The sequence below is a fragment of the Brachyhypopomus gauderio genome, chromosome 8 (genome assembly GCF_052324685.1).
Source record: "Brachyhypopomus gauderio isolate BG-103 chromosome 8, BGAUD_0.2, whole genome shotgun sequence".
NCBI lineage: Eukaryota > Metazoa > Chordata > Actinopteri > Gymnotiformes > Hypopomidae > Brachyhypopomus > Brachyhypopomus gauderio.
In genome coordinates, this window is record NC_135218.1 from 10,701,279 (window position 1) to 10,716,755 (window position 15,477).

At 39.9% G+C, this 15,477-nt stretch overlaps 3 protein-coding genes across 5 annotated transcripts; 1 reads left to right on the top strand and 2 right to left on the bottom strand.

Annotated features, from left to right (window-relative positions):
- Positions 1-38: 38 nt before the first annotated feature.
- On the bottom strand, positions 39-6,179 carry zmynd10 (zinc finger, MYND-type containing 10). Its single transcript, XM_077014345.1, has 12 exons — positions 5,959-6,179; positions 5,651-5,759; positions 5,367-5,483; positions 5,172-5,225; positions 4,835-4,987; positions 4,381-4,469; positions 4,171-4,271; positions 3,657-3,829; positions 1,875-2,000; positions 1,538-1,659; positions 597-722; positions 39-342 (listed from the first exon to the last, which is right to left on the bottom strand). The coding sequence occupies exons 1-12, from the start codon at positions 6,042-6,044 to the stop codon at positions 243-245; spliced, it is 1,356 nt and encodes a 451-aa protein (XP_076870460.1). The 5' UTR covers positions 6,045-6,179; the 3' UTR covers positions 39-242.
- Positions 6,180-6,298: 119 nt separating this feature from the next.
- On the bottom strand, positions 6,299-9,847 carry nprl2 (NPR2 like, GATOR1 complex subunit). The gene is made up of 11 exons (XM_077014346.1): positions 9,712-9,847; positions 9,417-9,508; positions 9,076-9,244; positions 8,879-8,987; positions 8,667-8,803; positions 8,333-8,430; positions 8,208-8,244; positions 7,958-8,051; positions 7,577-7,691; positions 6,778-6,920; positions 6,299-6,653 (listed from the first exon to the last, which is right to left on the bottom strand). The coding sequence occupies exons 1-11, from the start codon at positions 9,787-9,789 to the stop codon at positions 6,586-6,588; spliced, it is 1,140 nt and encodes a 379-aa protein (XP_076870461.1). The 5' UTR covers positions 9,790-9,847; the 3' UTR covers positions 6,299-6,585.
- A 258-nt stretch (positions 9,848-10,105) lies between these two features.
- On the top strand, positions 10,106-14,961 carry thumpd3 (THUMP domain containing 3). Of its 3 annotated transcripts, none has more exons than XM_077014343.1 (10): positions 10,106-10,271; positions 10,728-10,967; positions 11,570-11,647; positions 11,810-12,220; positions 12,444-12,574; positions 12,724-12,793; positions 12,896-13,011; positions 13,246-13,353; positions 14,175-14,298; positions 14,622-14,961. In XM_077014343.1, exons 2-10 carry the CDS (start codon positions 10,785-10,787, stop codon positions 14,805-14,807), a joined length of 1,407 nt encoding a protein of 468 aa, XP_076870458.1. In that variant the 5' UTR covers positions 10,106-10,271; positions 10,728-10,784; the 3' UTR covers positions 14,808-14,961. The 3 variants fall into 3 exon arrangements, with proteins under 3 accessions (XP_076870458.1, XP_076870457.1, XP_076870456.1); XM_077014342.1 differs by having other exon boundaries at positions 10,230-10,302; XM_077014341.1 differs by having other exon boundaries at positions 10,253-10,427.
- The last annotated feature ends 516 nt before the right edge of the window (positions 14,962-15,477 follow it).

A 15,477-nucleotide genomic window follows, 5' to 3' on the forward strand; every position in this document is an offset into this window, starting at 1 on the left:
CCAAAGCCACGTTGTTTTATTTTTAAAGAGTTTTATTATTTTGCAAAGGTGAGTTTCCTCAAACACACTGGCTAGGCAGGGAAGCTTCTGTTCCTCAATTCTCACCATAACCATAGCAACCTATAAGATAAAGGTCATTGAGATAATGGAGTTTAAAGTCACTTTATCCGTGTGCTCTTCTCTGTGACACTGCGTCTGCAGTCTCTCTCTCTCTCCCTCCTCTCACAAAGCTGCACGGTCTCTCAGGTCTTGGTGTTGAGCTCTTTCTGTAGTTTCTCTGTGGCTTCTGCCATTAGCTGACATGCACGTCTGTGCTTGGGCCAGTGCTTCACCTGACATTCTCTGCACAAAAACGATCGGATCACTCAGTGTAGTCCACAGGAAATGGAGGCCTGCTAGCCACCAGCCACACTTCACATTTTTAACCTGTTCTGTGTGATACTGTGAGATACTGTCATGAACCTGTGCTGAGTTTGAACAGACATAGAAATAATACTACATGACTATACTAATAATGACTAAACATTTAGAGTCTGAGAGCATCCTTTATAAGAACGCCCTGGTGTTTGAGAGCGTGTAAGGCTGCTGTAGGGCACCTGTTGCAGTAATACTCCCCCTGGCAGCGGGAGCAGCGCTTGGCCCCAGCAGCTCCACACGCCCCACACTTTGGCTTCTCTGGGATGAGACTCTCCATAACATCAAGATTATACGTATCAGCCAACCTGAGGAGCACACACACACACACACACACGCACGCATAAACACGCACACAAACGCACACACACACACACACACACACACACACACACACACACACACACACACACACACAAACACACACACACACACGCGCACGCATAAACACGCACACACACACAAACACAAACGCACACACACACACACACACACAAACACACACACACACGCACACACTTAAGGATGAGGGAGAGTCACCCTGCTGACTTGATCACACTGAGGAAGGAAGGCACTGTTTGCATTTGCATGTCAACAATGGGCGTCATGCAGGAACGACTCGTACAAAAGAATTATTTCATAAATTGCTCGTTTAAAATGACCTGCCTCATTCACCATTATTTTTGGTTTTCAGAATTTTATCCTGATGGCACAGTGACTATGTGAACAATACATGTAATGTTTTTTCCCCATTCCTTGGCTTTATCAACTCTTAATTATGGTTATTGTTATTGGTGATGTGTTTTCATTGACGGATCTCAGAAAACAGGGAAGTTGTACTTTTCACAACAGATGGCATATGTATGAACAATACTTCCAGGTGATAAGCTCTATGTGGCATTTTTTGGTTCCTCAAATATGCACACAGTTCTCAGTGTTATCAAAAAGTGTTATTTACAACATCATTTCCGAGTATATTTCTGAGTAACATTTGCTAACATACCACTGTTGTATGAACTAAATGTTCCTGCATTCAGATCATTGTATACTAAACTGAAAAATATAGACTGAAAAGATGAAAGATTGCTGGGTTGAAATGACTTCAAGTGAATTCAAGTCTCACCTATTTGCTTGTTTTCTCAGCTCACTTTCAGATGGGTTGAACACCTTCAGTACTTGGTGTTTGGCTATAGCTTTCCACTTCCCAGAATTTTCAGCCACAACTTCGTTCCAAATCTCTGGAAGCTAAATTGACATGCTGCATTAAGCAGGTTGCACAAGGATTTGACCAAAACTTGTGGATTACCAATTTTCATTATTATTTTGCAATCATTGTGGTAGGAATACAAATAAAACAAAATCACTTTAAAAATAAGAAATGAGTAGAGCATATAAGTCTGGGTTTGATATAACATGCAGACTACAAATGTATGTCTATGAGCGTTGGGGGGGGGGGTTACCTGTTCAAGGATGAGGTCTTTTTTTGGTGGTGCAGGGTCTGTTACTGCTAGGTGACTAAGGAAGCGCTGAAGATCAGCGAGATTTGGCAGCTGATCAATAACGACCTCTGTTAAAAATCCACGTAGCTATACTCACACAACCAACACACACCCCATGCATACACAGGACAAGAAATGATCATGATATTAAAAGAAAAATCAAACAAAGGTTGATTGTCTTTGGAGAGTACTTCACAGTGAGCATCATTAGTATAGAAAACACTTTTCCCAATATAAAACAGCCAGTACGGGTTTAGGGAAAGTATAAGGAAAAAACAAGAGTGAAAATATGGGGCCAGGATAAAGAGGGGAAGAGTCTCTAAAAATACAACACAGCAGCATGGCCTTTGGTGTTTGTCTCTACAAAGGAAGATCAGATAAGACTTCAGAAGACAATGACTTGGCATGAAGAGAGCACATCCTGAAAGGTTATACCAATAAGGCAAGGCTACAGGTTTCTAGGGCTGACCATGGAGCACAGAGTTCAGCAGGAAAATAATGCAGCCCATGTACCCCTGTCTTTCAATTATTCTAGTCTTGAGCATTAATAAGACGTTGACAAGAATAGTGGACATACGGATGTCTACTGTCAATCTAAGCATGCATATTTCAAGCCTTAATATTCCAGAAGAGCTAGATTGATTCTGGGTGTAAGGATGCATGAGATAAGACATCAGCTCTAATGTAGGAGCTCTGGTACTTCAGGAACTGCTCTAGAGCATGCCTCTTCAACCCTTACCCTGGACTCATGCTAAAATCATTCATATGTTCATGAGTTCAAAAATTTAGATATGCAGAAAATCTATCTATCAACATCTTTCCATTTTTCCATTTATGGAAACGCTTTAAATGATATATAAAACAATCTAATCCATATCATTTGCATTTTTATGACTGGCATAGAGTAAAGTTGCTGTATTCATTGATGCATGATGCTAAATTACATTTTTGCCAAACCTGTCACATTTCTGATAACTCTTGTTTAATGGATCATATCACCTGAACTGAATGGATGTACTAAATCTAAATCTAGTCTGAAAATTCAGAAAACAAGATATTTTTACTATCCAATTTTAAATTGGAAGTGCATTGAATAAAAGATGCTCAGATTTACAGCAACATATTTTTCATATACCTTTTTCACTCGCTTATAACTTTGTACTTGACTCATACAGACCATAGGTGTTCAGACTGTACCTGCAGTGTACTATGGTTAAAAATGTAGAGGTAGAAACTGCAGTGTGTATACAATATTTATAGAGAAACAGAATGAGGAGGTCAAACCAGTTTATAAAACAGCATCTGTTTAAGTCACAATATTCTAAAGTTCTTAAAGTGTACATGAGTTCGTTTTCCATACGATTCCCAACTTCATTGCTGACATGTTTCATAGAACATTGCATACGCAGCTGATGAAGGAACTCTGTGTAAAATTTCCAGTTTCTCTGGAATCCTTGTTAAGCGTTTAACCCTAATAACTTTCAGTTTTAAATGCACATGCAAGTTCTATACCACTTATTTTTAAGTACTGCACATGGCATATGTGATTATTATATTGTTTTCACAGAGCTTTTGCGCAGGATAGAGGTATACTGTGTTTAGCTCCAACCAACCAATGATTCAGCCAGTGAGTTATGAAAGCACTTAACTAGCTGAATTAGGTGTGTCAGGTTAGAGTCGAACTCTGCAGGAAAGCACTACAGGGGAGGGATGGAGAGCCCTGCCTTAAAAGGGGTGTTGTACCTTTAAGAGTTGGTTTTTGTTGAAGTTGTTGAAGTCATATTTTCTGTGGCAGTCTGGTTTGAGCAGCAGGTTGAGCAGAGCGATCCACACCTGGCCGTCCAGTTTGGTCATCTTCAGCTGATCCTCCACGGGGATTTCTCTCCATCTCCCCTCCTCGAACTTCTCCAGCTTGCCTGTAGAGGAAGACAAAACACATACAGTTTTGAAAATGGATATTTATAAACATGGTTATAAATGTTAGAAGGACATAGTATGTTAAACTATATGTGCTTGGATATGAATGTGCTTTGGATACCAAAAAAAATGTAATAATAATATTTTCATTTCATTTTATGAATTTCAATTTATGGCAAAAAAAGTATTTTAGTTGTCTACATTGAGGACAACATCAGAAAATAAATATATAAGGATGTAAAACCATGGAATAAGCAGGTTCATCGACTCCATGCCATGCATTATATTGCCCAATTTGTGGTGGATTACTCCTTGCTTAGTTTCTATGTTAGAAACAAACCTCCACTTCTGCGGCTCCAGGGACAGTGTTCAACAAGCTGAACCAGCACACAGGGCAAGTTATGAGTGTTTAGCATCCTGGAGAGTACACTCAAACTCAGGCTGGGTTAAAGAGGACAGAGGCATAATTTTCACCATTTAAATGTTAAACCTTTAACAATAAAAATATCACAAATTATGTTATCCTAGTCTGATCCTGTGATTCTCGTACCTCTCTATATGATCAGAAATGTAGCGAAGCACTGACAGAGCCTTCAGAGAGATCTCAAACTCTAACATGCTACTCTGCTTCTGCAGCTCCTGAAACAGACAACGAATGCATAAAGACCATTGGTTATTGCAAGTAACTAAACATGTAAAAACAACATATTTGATCTGCATTTCTGAAATGTGAAATGTCTAAAATGTTGATATGGTAGTACAAAGTGGAGGCTAGAGTTTAAAAAACAGTATTTCTTAACAATTTACCAGTCTGCCTAAAGTAATTATGCAATTAAATTATTCCTAATTATAAAGGTACTCATCTACTGTACAATAAAACAATATGTTGTTGATTAAGGTTAAGGTTTAACGTGCAGTTAAAAACATGATTAAAATTAAATGTAAAGTTGGGATGAACTTTGTGTGCACCCAACACCCTACTGTCCATACTGCGGGTCCCTCACCTGTACGGAGTGCATGTTTGAGAGTTCTGTGTTTGATGCTCTGTCTTGAACAGGCACCTCTCCACGGGCACAGCGGCCTGCAAGCAGAGCGAGTTTGCGATGGCAGTAGTCCACAAGATCCAGCGCAGCCTCTCCGGCTGCTTCACAGGACTCCTGCATCATAAGTTCATAACCATCAACCAGGCTCTTGGGCTACAGAACACTTTGTAATTGTAGTCCAGCAGGTGTGATCTTCTGTTCAATGTAATGTGACCTGGTAGTAGTGTGATTTAAGCTCAGTGATATGGCAGGTGGGGAAAAAAATAATTTTCTTTCTTGTGAGATCATGCATACCTACCTTATGGAACAATATTGTCTCAAGGAGGTTTATTATTGTAGCCTCATGGTGAATCTGGAAATATTAAAAGTATCAATTACTGATTTTCCTGATTTGGTGTTAAAGTACTTTAAGGTAAGTAACAATAATCAGCAGTATAATATATATTATACAGCAGTATAGCAATAAGTAAAGACCTAAGGAATGTCCACTTACCACCATGTACAGTGGGAAGGTGCTCTTGGGACTGAAGTCCTGAAGTCTACAAATAATTGGTAACACTTTCTGTTTCCAAATTTCTACGACTATCATTCCGTGAACTAATGTGGGGACCTGTTAAAAACACACACACACACACACACACACACACACACACACACACTGCATTTATATCTGCCCTTCCTTCATCCCTGCCTTTATTATAGTATATAACATCATTCAGAGTTGTATGGTAACAACATGGTAATGTCAGTGTAAATGGTTCGCACACGTTAACCTACTTTATCAAACGACACCAACAGATCTTTAATGAACTCCTCTTGTTTGGCACCAGCGTGAAGAAGAGCCTGCATGTTGAGTTTCTCAGTGTACTCATGTTGGCCAAACCACCTACGGAATACGTTTAAAAATTGTTAACATTACGTAGCAAGGAAATTATTTGGTATATATTAAATATTTTTCTATATTGTATAAATATCCGGAACAGCAGGTGCATTACAGGTTTCTTCACTGTATAGCTGGCTAAGCAAATGATCTAGTTACTAATCCCACTAACACTTTAGCCAGCTAGCTCGGTTTACATTCCCACCTAGGACTCCCAATTTCGCGCAGAGGTATCCTTTCCAAACTTTGGATGTAACCTTCCGCTTCTCCGTACAGAAGAACCGAATTCATCCTTGCAGGGCGACTCTCGAGGTTAAATGTATAAGCCAGACACCGTGTGAACTATGAAACAGACTTTTATTAAAATCCCGAAAAACAGCGTAGCTAGCTAGCTAGCTTCTCCCAGCGAACTCGCGTTACTATGGTAACTGGTGTACGCAGACACGTGTATAGATTTCTGCTTCCAGTAACATCACTGAACATAGTGTATGTTAGGGAACTTACCAAATCTGTTGGAGATTAAGAAAATAAGGACGAGGCAGACGTAAAAGAAATTTGTTTATTTGTTAGTTACTACATTTCATTTAGGCACAGTCATCCTCTCTAGCAGCCTAATTTACTGTCAAAAGGTCACAGTACAGCAACCTCAGTCAGTTTCTTTGCAGTTTATTCACCACTAGAAGTAATAAACTTTTCTTAGGTTTCTTCGGGATGGCTCCGTTACGTGCACATCGGCTTATGTTCCTGGAGTTCAGAGGTGAGCAGGTTTGATCCCGGGTTTTCTGGGTCTCATGTTGATGTAAACACGATTAGGTTATACCACCAGATTATATTACTTCCAGCAGATAATAATATTGGGATCGTTTTCTAAGCGTTCATCCAGTTCCTTGTAACTCATTCCTACAAACACAGACAAGAGAAATCAGTATTAGTACAGACATTAGTATTTATGAATATTTAGACCATAGCTACTCTGGCAGTGACCTTTAGAACAGTTAGAAGAGAAGAAGACAAAAGTACTTACCAGTCTTGCAGCAGATCTCATCATAACTATGACAACCTGTATAAAGTCTGGGAGGACGACTCCTCTCATCTCTAACAACTTTAACCGGATACTTCTGTAGTCGTCTAATCAGGCCCTTCATCAAACCAAACTGGATCAGCTTCCTACAAGAACGGTTACACAGTCCACACAGAATAAAGATCATGAGTGTTTTCTACTATAGCAAGACCCGATATGAAATAATTGTACCAAATCAATTATTTACTCAAGTTGTTTGTTAGCTGTTATGTTGGTAAGACAGAAATCCAAGTAAAATATACATCAATTCTCTAGACCAGGCGTACTCAACTAAATTTGTCCGCGGTCCAATTTTGGCAGATACCTGTGAACCGAGGTCCAGTGCGGCGGGGGTGGCTAACGTAAGTTGTTGAGCGGGGGTGGCGAACGTAACACTCGTGACAGAGTGTTTTTTCAATAGCCCTGAAATAAATGCTACGGTTTTGTTTTGGTCCGTATCCAGTTAATCAGGAATGAGATTGGGTCCGGACAGGACTGCGTTCGGGTCCGGATCCGGACCGCTGTCCACCAATTGAGTACCCCTGCTCTAGACACAGTATATTTTGTCTAAAGAACATCTGAGGGGAGCGCTTAGAAAGTAAGGTGTACTAAGAAAAGAGTACACCTGAGGGGAGTACACTTTTTTAAAAGTGTAAATCAACATTATCCAATCACTGATTCATCTAGGGCTATAAGGTAATACTGCCACTGCTCCCTCACACAATTTTCAGGAGCTAAATGAGTGTGAGAAGTTCACGCTCACCTCTCATCCACCCTCTGGAGCTGCTGTGAGTAACGGGAACACAAGTCACGCACTGTCGTTCCTGGAGTCAAACCGCTGTACAGCTGGAACACGTCCCTGAGACTCGCTCTCTGGCCTGTGAAACACAGACAGACAAACCGAGCTACTTGTGGATTTTCCATTCACTTGTGTAACCAGATCAATTACCAGACCTCTCTTTGTGAGGCCACAAACATGCTGTCCTTTGCTGGTATTCCTTTAGCATCAGTGGGGCAACGGATAAGGGCTGCCAGGGTGTATCTATACAGATCAGCCTGCCCAGACTGATCTGTTAGGAAGTTAACAGTGAAGATAGAATTATGATACATTCCCTGAATGCATCCCACAAAGCTGCCCAATTACCTGGTTTATTGATGTAATGAAGGCATTCTTCCTGAATAGATTTGTCATCCATTAAGCTCTGGACTTTAGGCGTAGTGCAGTAAACATTGGAGTACTAGAGAAAATCACATCTAACGATTAGCCTTTTAAAAAACAGTTAAGTAAACAACAGCTAAAATGAATATTCATAACTAATCAATGCTACTAATTGAACATTAGTTACTTAATCTAATGACTAAGTTACTTATGAGTGAAGATATAATCCCCATACCTGAAATATTGACACTAGTGTTACAACTTCATAATACCTGTAAAATAAACAATTATTTTAGAATAAAATAATAGAATAACACAAGTCTATTTTCTGTTGTCAAAAAAAAATAATTAATAACTCACAGTAAGTTCTGAATGGCGATTCGTACCAAGTTCAGCTCAACATCGGCCTCAGCAGAGATTTTCTGTATGTGTCGATACCCGTCGATGTAGGGCAGGATCTAAAGCACAATGTACTGATCAATGTCTGATAACTACAGAGACTATTTGATACATTTTGAATTATTAAAAAGATTAGCTTTGTTCATCATTCATTATTAAATATTGACATTTATAATTAAATATATCTGCAAAATTCTCAGGAAAAAAAATCCCATCTACTGACACACTAACTGTGGATTAGGATTTAATTTCTGTTAGTTGTCTAAGTAACAGTGGTGAAAAGAGAGTTGCAGACCTGCTGAGTAGTGAGATCCCACTGGGACTTGATGAAGTGGTCCTTATTTTGAGTGAAAACCGGAACATCATATTCCTGAACTATCATGGGATCTTTCCTCTGCTCAATCAGCTTCAGGTGAATCGTGTTAGACTCATCTGTGAAAGAAAATAGACATAGTTGCAATAGAAAAATACATGTACGTAATGTGTATACACGAGATTGCTACATACCGATAGGCAAGGTGCAGGCTCCTGTTGCATTGAGCTCTTCCAGTAATGTAGACATAATAGGCAACAACTTCTGTTTACTTTCCTCATTTGAAATAAAGCCAGTCTCAAGCTACCAAACAGAGAACGGCATCATCACATTGTTCTCAGAGTGTCTTTAGTCTAGTAATGCTTTCACAGTTGGCTGGTTTCTAATTTACCTCCAGTGTTGTGAGGTACCCTGACAGCTTCTTGACTATGGGTTCAAGGGCACACGTCTTAGTTCTAGCATCACACACCAGACCCAAGTTGAACAGTAAGGCATTTCGGCTGTATTTTTTATGTTCTATGCACACTGGACATCCAATTAGCTTCTTATCCATTGCAGTCCTAAAGAGGTAAGAGTAAATAAAGACAAGATATGTGTGTGTGCATGTGTGTGTATGAAATGTTACGAATATGATAATGTAAGTTACATTAAGTCAATCTTGCTAAATTACAGGTGTCCAGTGTTAGAAAACGTGCCGCCAATGCAAAAGACAAAAGTAAGAAGGTAACGTACACTGTAATGAGTTTGTTCTGTAGTTCAGGTTTGGTGATAATATAGACTTGTACTGTATCAAACAATTCCCTTGAAATATATTCTTCAGGCACCTGCAATACAAAAAAAACACTCTAAAATCGTAAATCATCATCCATAGTCTGTAACTATGAAGTTAAGCCAAGCACTGTCGCTAGATGTATATTGGATGAGCACCGGCCAGAGCATTTTCGCCGAATTCTATTTACACGTGGACACCAAATGCAAATTAAGTGCTATATTGAGCACTCTGATTATTCTGAGATAATTGTCCTACCTGGTATGTGATTTTTGGACCTAAAGTTGGATGAAATTCACTGAAAAATATACACTCGATTCGCCTGTTCGACCCCATGATCGAATAGCGTGAAGCTGTCTACAACACGTATTGTTTTGCTTCCAGTACATGCTTTTATTTCAAAATTTACTACACTGGGTTTTTTAAATCTCTACATATATCCTGATAAAATTCACCTAATCACTCACCAATAAAATATTTACAAATTAAGAAAAAAAAATGTACAATATAGTATTTAGTTTTAATTTGAACTTAAGCTTAAAATTGTAATTTAAAAATAATTTGAAAATGTAATCAAATTGATAAATGAGATCAAATTGATAATGTGATATGCAGTCCTCAGTTTGTTGTTGATGTTGCAGGACTTAACACTAGGATTACTAACATTTTCTAACACACTTTTTAAAGATTTTAAAATATATGCCCCCGAGTAGCGATTCTAAAGATCTCGACTTTTATCATATACCGGAAACAAGAAAACAGCTCTTTAATGTTGCTTACCGTGGGTGACTGTAGGAAGTACACGAGCAAGTTTGAATGTAAGATCAACATGAAAGCACGTTGTAGCAAGTAGGCTATATGACTACCTAAATTTAATGTTTAATTTGCAGTATTTTACGGTATTTACCATTATTTGCTGGGTTCCTGATCAAACAATCAAGAGTATAACAAAGGCCCTGGATATTTCTTACTAAGTAAGCTAGCTAGTTAGCTTATAAAAAGTCCAATATGTGCGATGCTATGTAGCTGACAGGCTAACCGGCCGGTAGTAGTTACCTCAGAGTGGCGCTAGCAGACATGAAGTCAGGAGCTAAACCAGCTAGCGCATGCAGCAAGCTCAAATATTTCACTACTTTGATTATCAGTTCTCTACTACTGTTCCTTCAGCTGCAATTATTTGGTATAATAAAAAAAAAACTAACGAGTCTTAAGGTTTGGTCAGCTGTAGACACTGTTTTCCATGTTTTTATACGAAAAATTCTGCGTTTCTGTAGGTAATGTTAAAGGCCCTGAGAAGATAATTCTGATTACAAGTTACAAAGCGGCCAGACATGTCTGCGTGTGAACGCCAGGGGGCGCTGCAGCCCTTCTGTGCCACCATAGGCGCCACCGTCCCTACAGGGTTTGAGCACACAGCAGCAGAGGAGGTCCAGGAGAAGATAGGAGCAAGTGCCACAATTAGCAGAGACCGAGGCAGGATATATTTTGACATAAGAACGGACAGCCTCTCTAAGGTTGGTGTATTATGTGTGCAGCAAATAAAGAAAATGCTTGTTTCTGTTGTTCACCAGGAATGTACAAATGAGTAGCAAATGGACTGCTGAAAACCATCGTAATGACATACAAGATTTTTAGAAACCCTACATGCCCAGACATGTTATTTTTAAGCAAATAACCACGACGGTGAGAAATTTGTTGCTCAAGATTGTGCTCGCACATGTGACACGTCCTAAATGCCCAATGATTCATATTGGCTAGATAGATGTTCTTAATAGAATAGAAATTAAAGTGTGCATATATGGACACTTGCATGCAAGGGGGGGGGGTGTCATTTTCTAGTCAGGTGTCAAATTATATGTTTGCAACCAAGTGATTTTCCAATATTGCCCAATACTAGAATGATGGAGTTAAACAGGTTGTATGAGTTGCCTTGTAGAATAAAGCACAAAAAAGGGGGGAGGGGGTGCATGTGTTCTCGAATCAACTCAAAAATTGAGCCCTAACCTGCAGCTAAGTACACTTTCATATTTGCATTCAAGCAGAATACAATACATCAAGGATACAAAATTTCCCCATCAGTGTTGTCTCAAACTAAATCAGTGTTTTTCCTTTTTAGGTACATCACCTGAAATCTGTGGACAATCTGTTTGTTGTAGTACAGCAATATGACAACTACCAATTCAAAGACACAAAGGTATGCATTCAACCCAGCAATGGAGGCGTTCGTAGGTTCTAGTTTGCACGTATCAGCCGAAGAGCTGGTAATATGCAGAACATTTATGAGCGGTGCATTTCTTTTTGTGACTTGTGTGGGAGCACAGAATGGCTTTCAATAGCAGATCCGTTTTCCTAACAGGAAGAGGCATTATCAGACCTGCAGCAGCTGCCTCCTACTCTGCCTTGGGCCAACGCTATGGAGGTCTGGAAGATGAACAACTCTCTGAAGAAGAGGAGAGGTCGCAGGCGAGGACCTGTGGCAGCCAGACCGAAGCCAAGCGGGGACACGGCAGACCCCGAGAAGCTGGGGGACGACCCCGATGCACCAGCGGTGGAGGTGAAGCAGGACGACGGGCGCGAGGCAGACCCGGACCCGGACCCGGAGGAGCGAGGCCAGGAGGTGGAGGCCCAGCCCCTGAAGTTCCGTGTGACGTGCAGCAGAGCTGGCGACAAGCACAGCTTCACGTCCAACGACGCAGCCCGAGACTTTGGTGGTGCCGTGCAGGAGTTTTTTCAGTGGAAGGCGGATATGACTAAGTTTGATGTGGAGGCAAGCCTGAATTTGTTCTGTTTAATATGCAGTGTTGATAAGAGTTGACTGCTTAATTCTTGTAAATGCGTATGGTATTATTGTTAACATGTTTCAGAGAAAGGAAGTGATTGAAGCTATTTAAGATAAGGTTATCTTAAAATAAAGTTAGGAGTGGTTTAGTCTTAAGTTTTTGTTTTCTGTTTAAAGATTTTTAATTGCTAATCTTCCCATTATTCATTAGGTACTGTTGAATATCCATAACAGTGAGGTGGTGATCGGCATTGCTCTTACAGAGGAGAGCCTACACCGAAGAAACATAACACACTTTGGCCCCACGACTCTACGCTCTACCTTGGCCTATGGCATGCTTAGGTCTGACATTACCTACTTTAAATCAAGTGAACCTAAAATTTTCATTTCCAGAGCTCAGTCAGAGATTAGTATCTATACTATCTGGGGTCTATTCAGTTCACATGGTGAATGGCAGTTTGAAAATAACACACTCCTTTTATTTTTTGTAGACTTTGCAAGCCACAGATGTCCGATGTGATAGTAGACCCCATGTGTGGGACTGGAGCCATACCTTTAGAGGTGAGGATTTGTGTGAACTGCTTTGTGTGTAAACCTGCATTTTATTTTGTCTATTGTGTAATGTTTAAAGCATATCCCGTTAAACCAGTCTTACCTTTTCAGGGAGTCACAGAGTGGTCACAGTCATTCTTCCTTTCGGGAGATAACAATGATATGGCCATCAGTCGAACGGTGAACAACATCAGTCATATTCTAAAGAGAAGGCAAGATGGCGGAAGGTGAGGCTGTAAACAGTGTGTTTTTTAAAATATATAAATGGAGTCTTTTTTACTTGTTTCCACATTACTTCACATTCTGACCAATATTTGCAAACACACACAGGAAATCAGGATTTGTGTTCATGTTTAGTATGTATCCAAATAGTTTTCTGTATTATTGCAGTACTAAGTTTGTTAAATAGACATTAGTTTACATTAAAAGATGCACTGATGGAATTTCTTGTTTTGATGCAGCACTTTTCCAGGTTTACCTATAGATACTGCTCAATGGGACTTGTGTCATCTGCCCATGAGGACGAGCTCTGTTGATATCATCACTACTGACATGCCCTTTGGAAAGAGGTACAGCCCTCCTCCTTAACTAAAGTGGTCACTGAATTGGTACTGGAATTTTCATACACTCAATATTGCTACAGTGTGATCTATATCTGCCGCTAATCTGAGTAGTTCATGCTTTTGAACTGACCCGCATGCACTAAGCACGATACACCACGGTGCGCACGCGTCCAGAATTACACACACACGGAGGCAGTGAGGGGAAACCACAAGTCTGATGATGGTGCTGATATGCAATGAAGGCTGATGAATTTGCAAACGTCCATTTCACACATATAACATGAGGAGGACTATGTTAAGTGTGCTTCTTAAAACTGTCCAGATGTGTGGTGAGTCAGCTTTTATTACCAAAAAGTGGAAGAGAATAGCAGGCCATACTTTGTCATTAAATTGTATTAGGAATCATGGGAGAATGAATCATGTTCGAAGTGTTTGAGGTTGGCAGACTTCACCAGGCCACTGCAGAGTGATGAGGAATATTGTGTTGGATTGTCAGAAGGCACAAATGCTCGTCTCTTCTTCCTGAGGTTGCATTGCCACATACCAGAAATGTCTGACTTTTCAGTGCATCACCAAAGATTCTATTTAAAAATGTTTAAAATATTGTGATGTGGTGTGGAAAACATGGCATTTGGGTTACTTGGTGGAGAATAATAATACTACGGTACACACAATAGGACGTTAGTCATGTTTGTTGGCTGTTTGTTTCTGCTGTTGTTTAGAGAGGCTTCCATAATACCATCTTCTCTGTTTTACTGACCCTTGCAATGGTCTTTCAGCCTTTCATACATTCATACATTTATTTACATTTTTTTGTATCCTAAAAGAATGGGTTCCAGGAAGAAAAACTGGGATCTGTACCCATCGTGTCTTCGGGAAATGGCTCGGGTGTGCAGGCCAGGCACAGGAAGGGCGGTGCTTCTCACCCAGGACAAAAAATGCTTCATTAAGGTAAGATCATCTGTTCACGGACACCTGAGATGTCACAGCTGTGGGAAGCCTTTCATTTTGGTGGTGACTTTGTTGGTGTTTTAGGAAGAAACCTGATGCTTTGGCATTCAAATCGTTTCTGGTATGCCACCATAGCCATTATCATGTGATCCAAGAACAATATTTCAATTGTAGAGTGATTTTAAAACAAATGGGGACATCTTTTGCCAGGGATATTTATAAGTATGAGTATCCTACAAATAGCCTGAGCAGGGAGAAATGGCAAATGCAGCGTTATTAAATCCAGTTTGTTTACTTGTCGTGTATGTGTTTATCTTGTGCAGGCACTAGCAAAGATGGGGGGGCTGTGGAGGAAAGCGCACACTGTTTGGGTGAACGTAGGAGGGTTACATGCTGGGGTGTTCGTGCTGAGACGCACGGGGACATTTTATGATGCTGGTCCAGAAGCTGAGCAACCTCAAAAGGTTCCTGAGTCACAAGGAGCAGATGTGGAGGAGAAAATGGTTTAGTCCGCAATGTCTAAAAGATGGACACCCCCAAGTTTGGTCATATATCTGAATTCATTTCACAGCCAGAAGATTTTAGAATGCTTACAGTGTGAGTTTGTGAATATGCATATATTGATCTCAGTTTACCAGCCTGTATGTTTAATAAATGTGTGATTAAAAACTGTGAGTTTTTCTTTTTGTTTTTTTGTTGTTTTTTTTTTTTTTGGACTAAACTTCCTGCACGTAACATGAAACTTCTTAGAAGTTATTGGCTTTTCTTTCCTGTCTGTAGAAGTTTAATGGTGACAGCAGATTGTTCAGATTACTGAAAACTAAAAAAAAAAATAGATTACAATAAATGAAAATATGTGCATTTCACACCCTTGAGTTGTTTGCAGATTAGCCCCAAACTCCTACACAACTAGTATGTTTTCAGATTGCCCCATTCATGGACGACTCCACCTACTCCCAAGCTTGATGAATATCACATGGAATAGGCAGGGAAACATTATATTGTCTCGTGGCAAGTTGTTTATCACAGTTGTGAAATACTTCAGACCATTTGGGGATTCTTCCTGAGGGGATTCCATTATTTGAAAGGTTTGTGGTGGTAGAAAAGATGGATAAGCCAAGATGCTATCACAAGGGAAAAGCTGTTCTGTAGTCTTAAGACCCTTATCATGTATAGTAA

Excerpts from the sequence above, each read along its gene's own strand:
- zmynd10 (XM_077014345.1), bottom strand. The coding sequence starts at position 6,044 with ATGAATTCGGTTCTTCTGTACGGAGAAGCGGAAGGTTACATCCAAAGT. Across the intron at positions 5,760-5,958 it reads CGCGAAATTGGGAGTCCTAG|GTGGTTTGGCCAACATGAGT; the intron begins GTGGGAATGTAA and ends CGTATTCCGTAG. Across the intron at positions 2,001-3,656 it reads ACAAAAACCAACTCTTAAAG|CTACGTGGATTTTTAACAGA; the intron begins GTACAACACCCC and ends GTGTGAGTATAG.
- nprl2 (XM_077014346.1), bottom strand. The coding sequence starts at position 9,789 with ATGGGGTCGAACAGGCGAATCGAGTGTATATTTTTCAGTGAATTTCAT. Across the intron at positions 8,245-8,332 it reads ATCGCCATTCAGAACTTACT|GTATTATGAAGTTGTAACAC; the intron begins GTGAGTTATTAA and ends TTTATTTTACAG. Across the intron at positions 7,692-7,957 it reads TCATTACATCAATAAACCAG|GCCAGAGAGCGAGTCTCAGG; the intron begins GTAATTGGGCAG and ends TGTGTTTCACAG.
- thumpd3 (XM_077014343.1), top strand. The coding sequence starts at position 10,785 with ATGTCTGCGTGTGAACGCCAGGGGGCGCTGCAGCCCTTCTGTGCCACC. Across the intron at positions 13,012-13,245 it reads AGAAGGCAAGATGGCGGAAG|CACTTTTCCAGGTTTACCTA; the intron begins GTGAGGCTGTAA and ends GTTTTGATGCAG. Across the intron at positions 13,354-14,174 it reads GACATGCCCTTTGGAAAGAG|AATGGGTTCCAGGAAGAAAA; the intron begins GTACAGCCCTCC and ends GTATCCTAAAAG.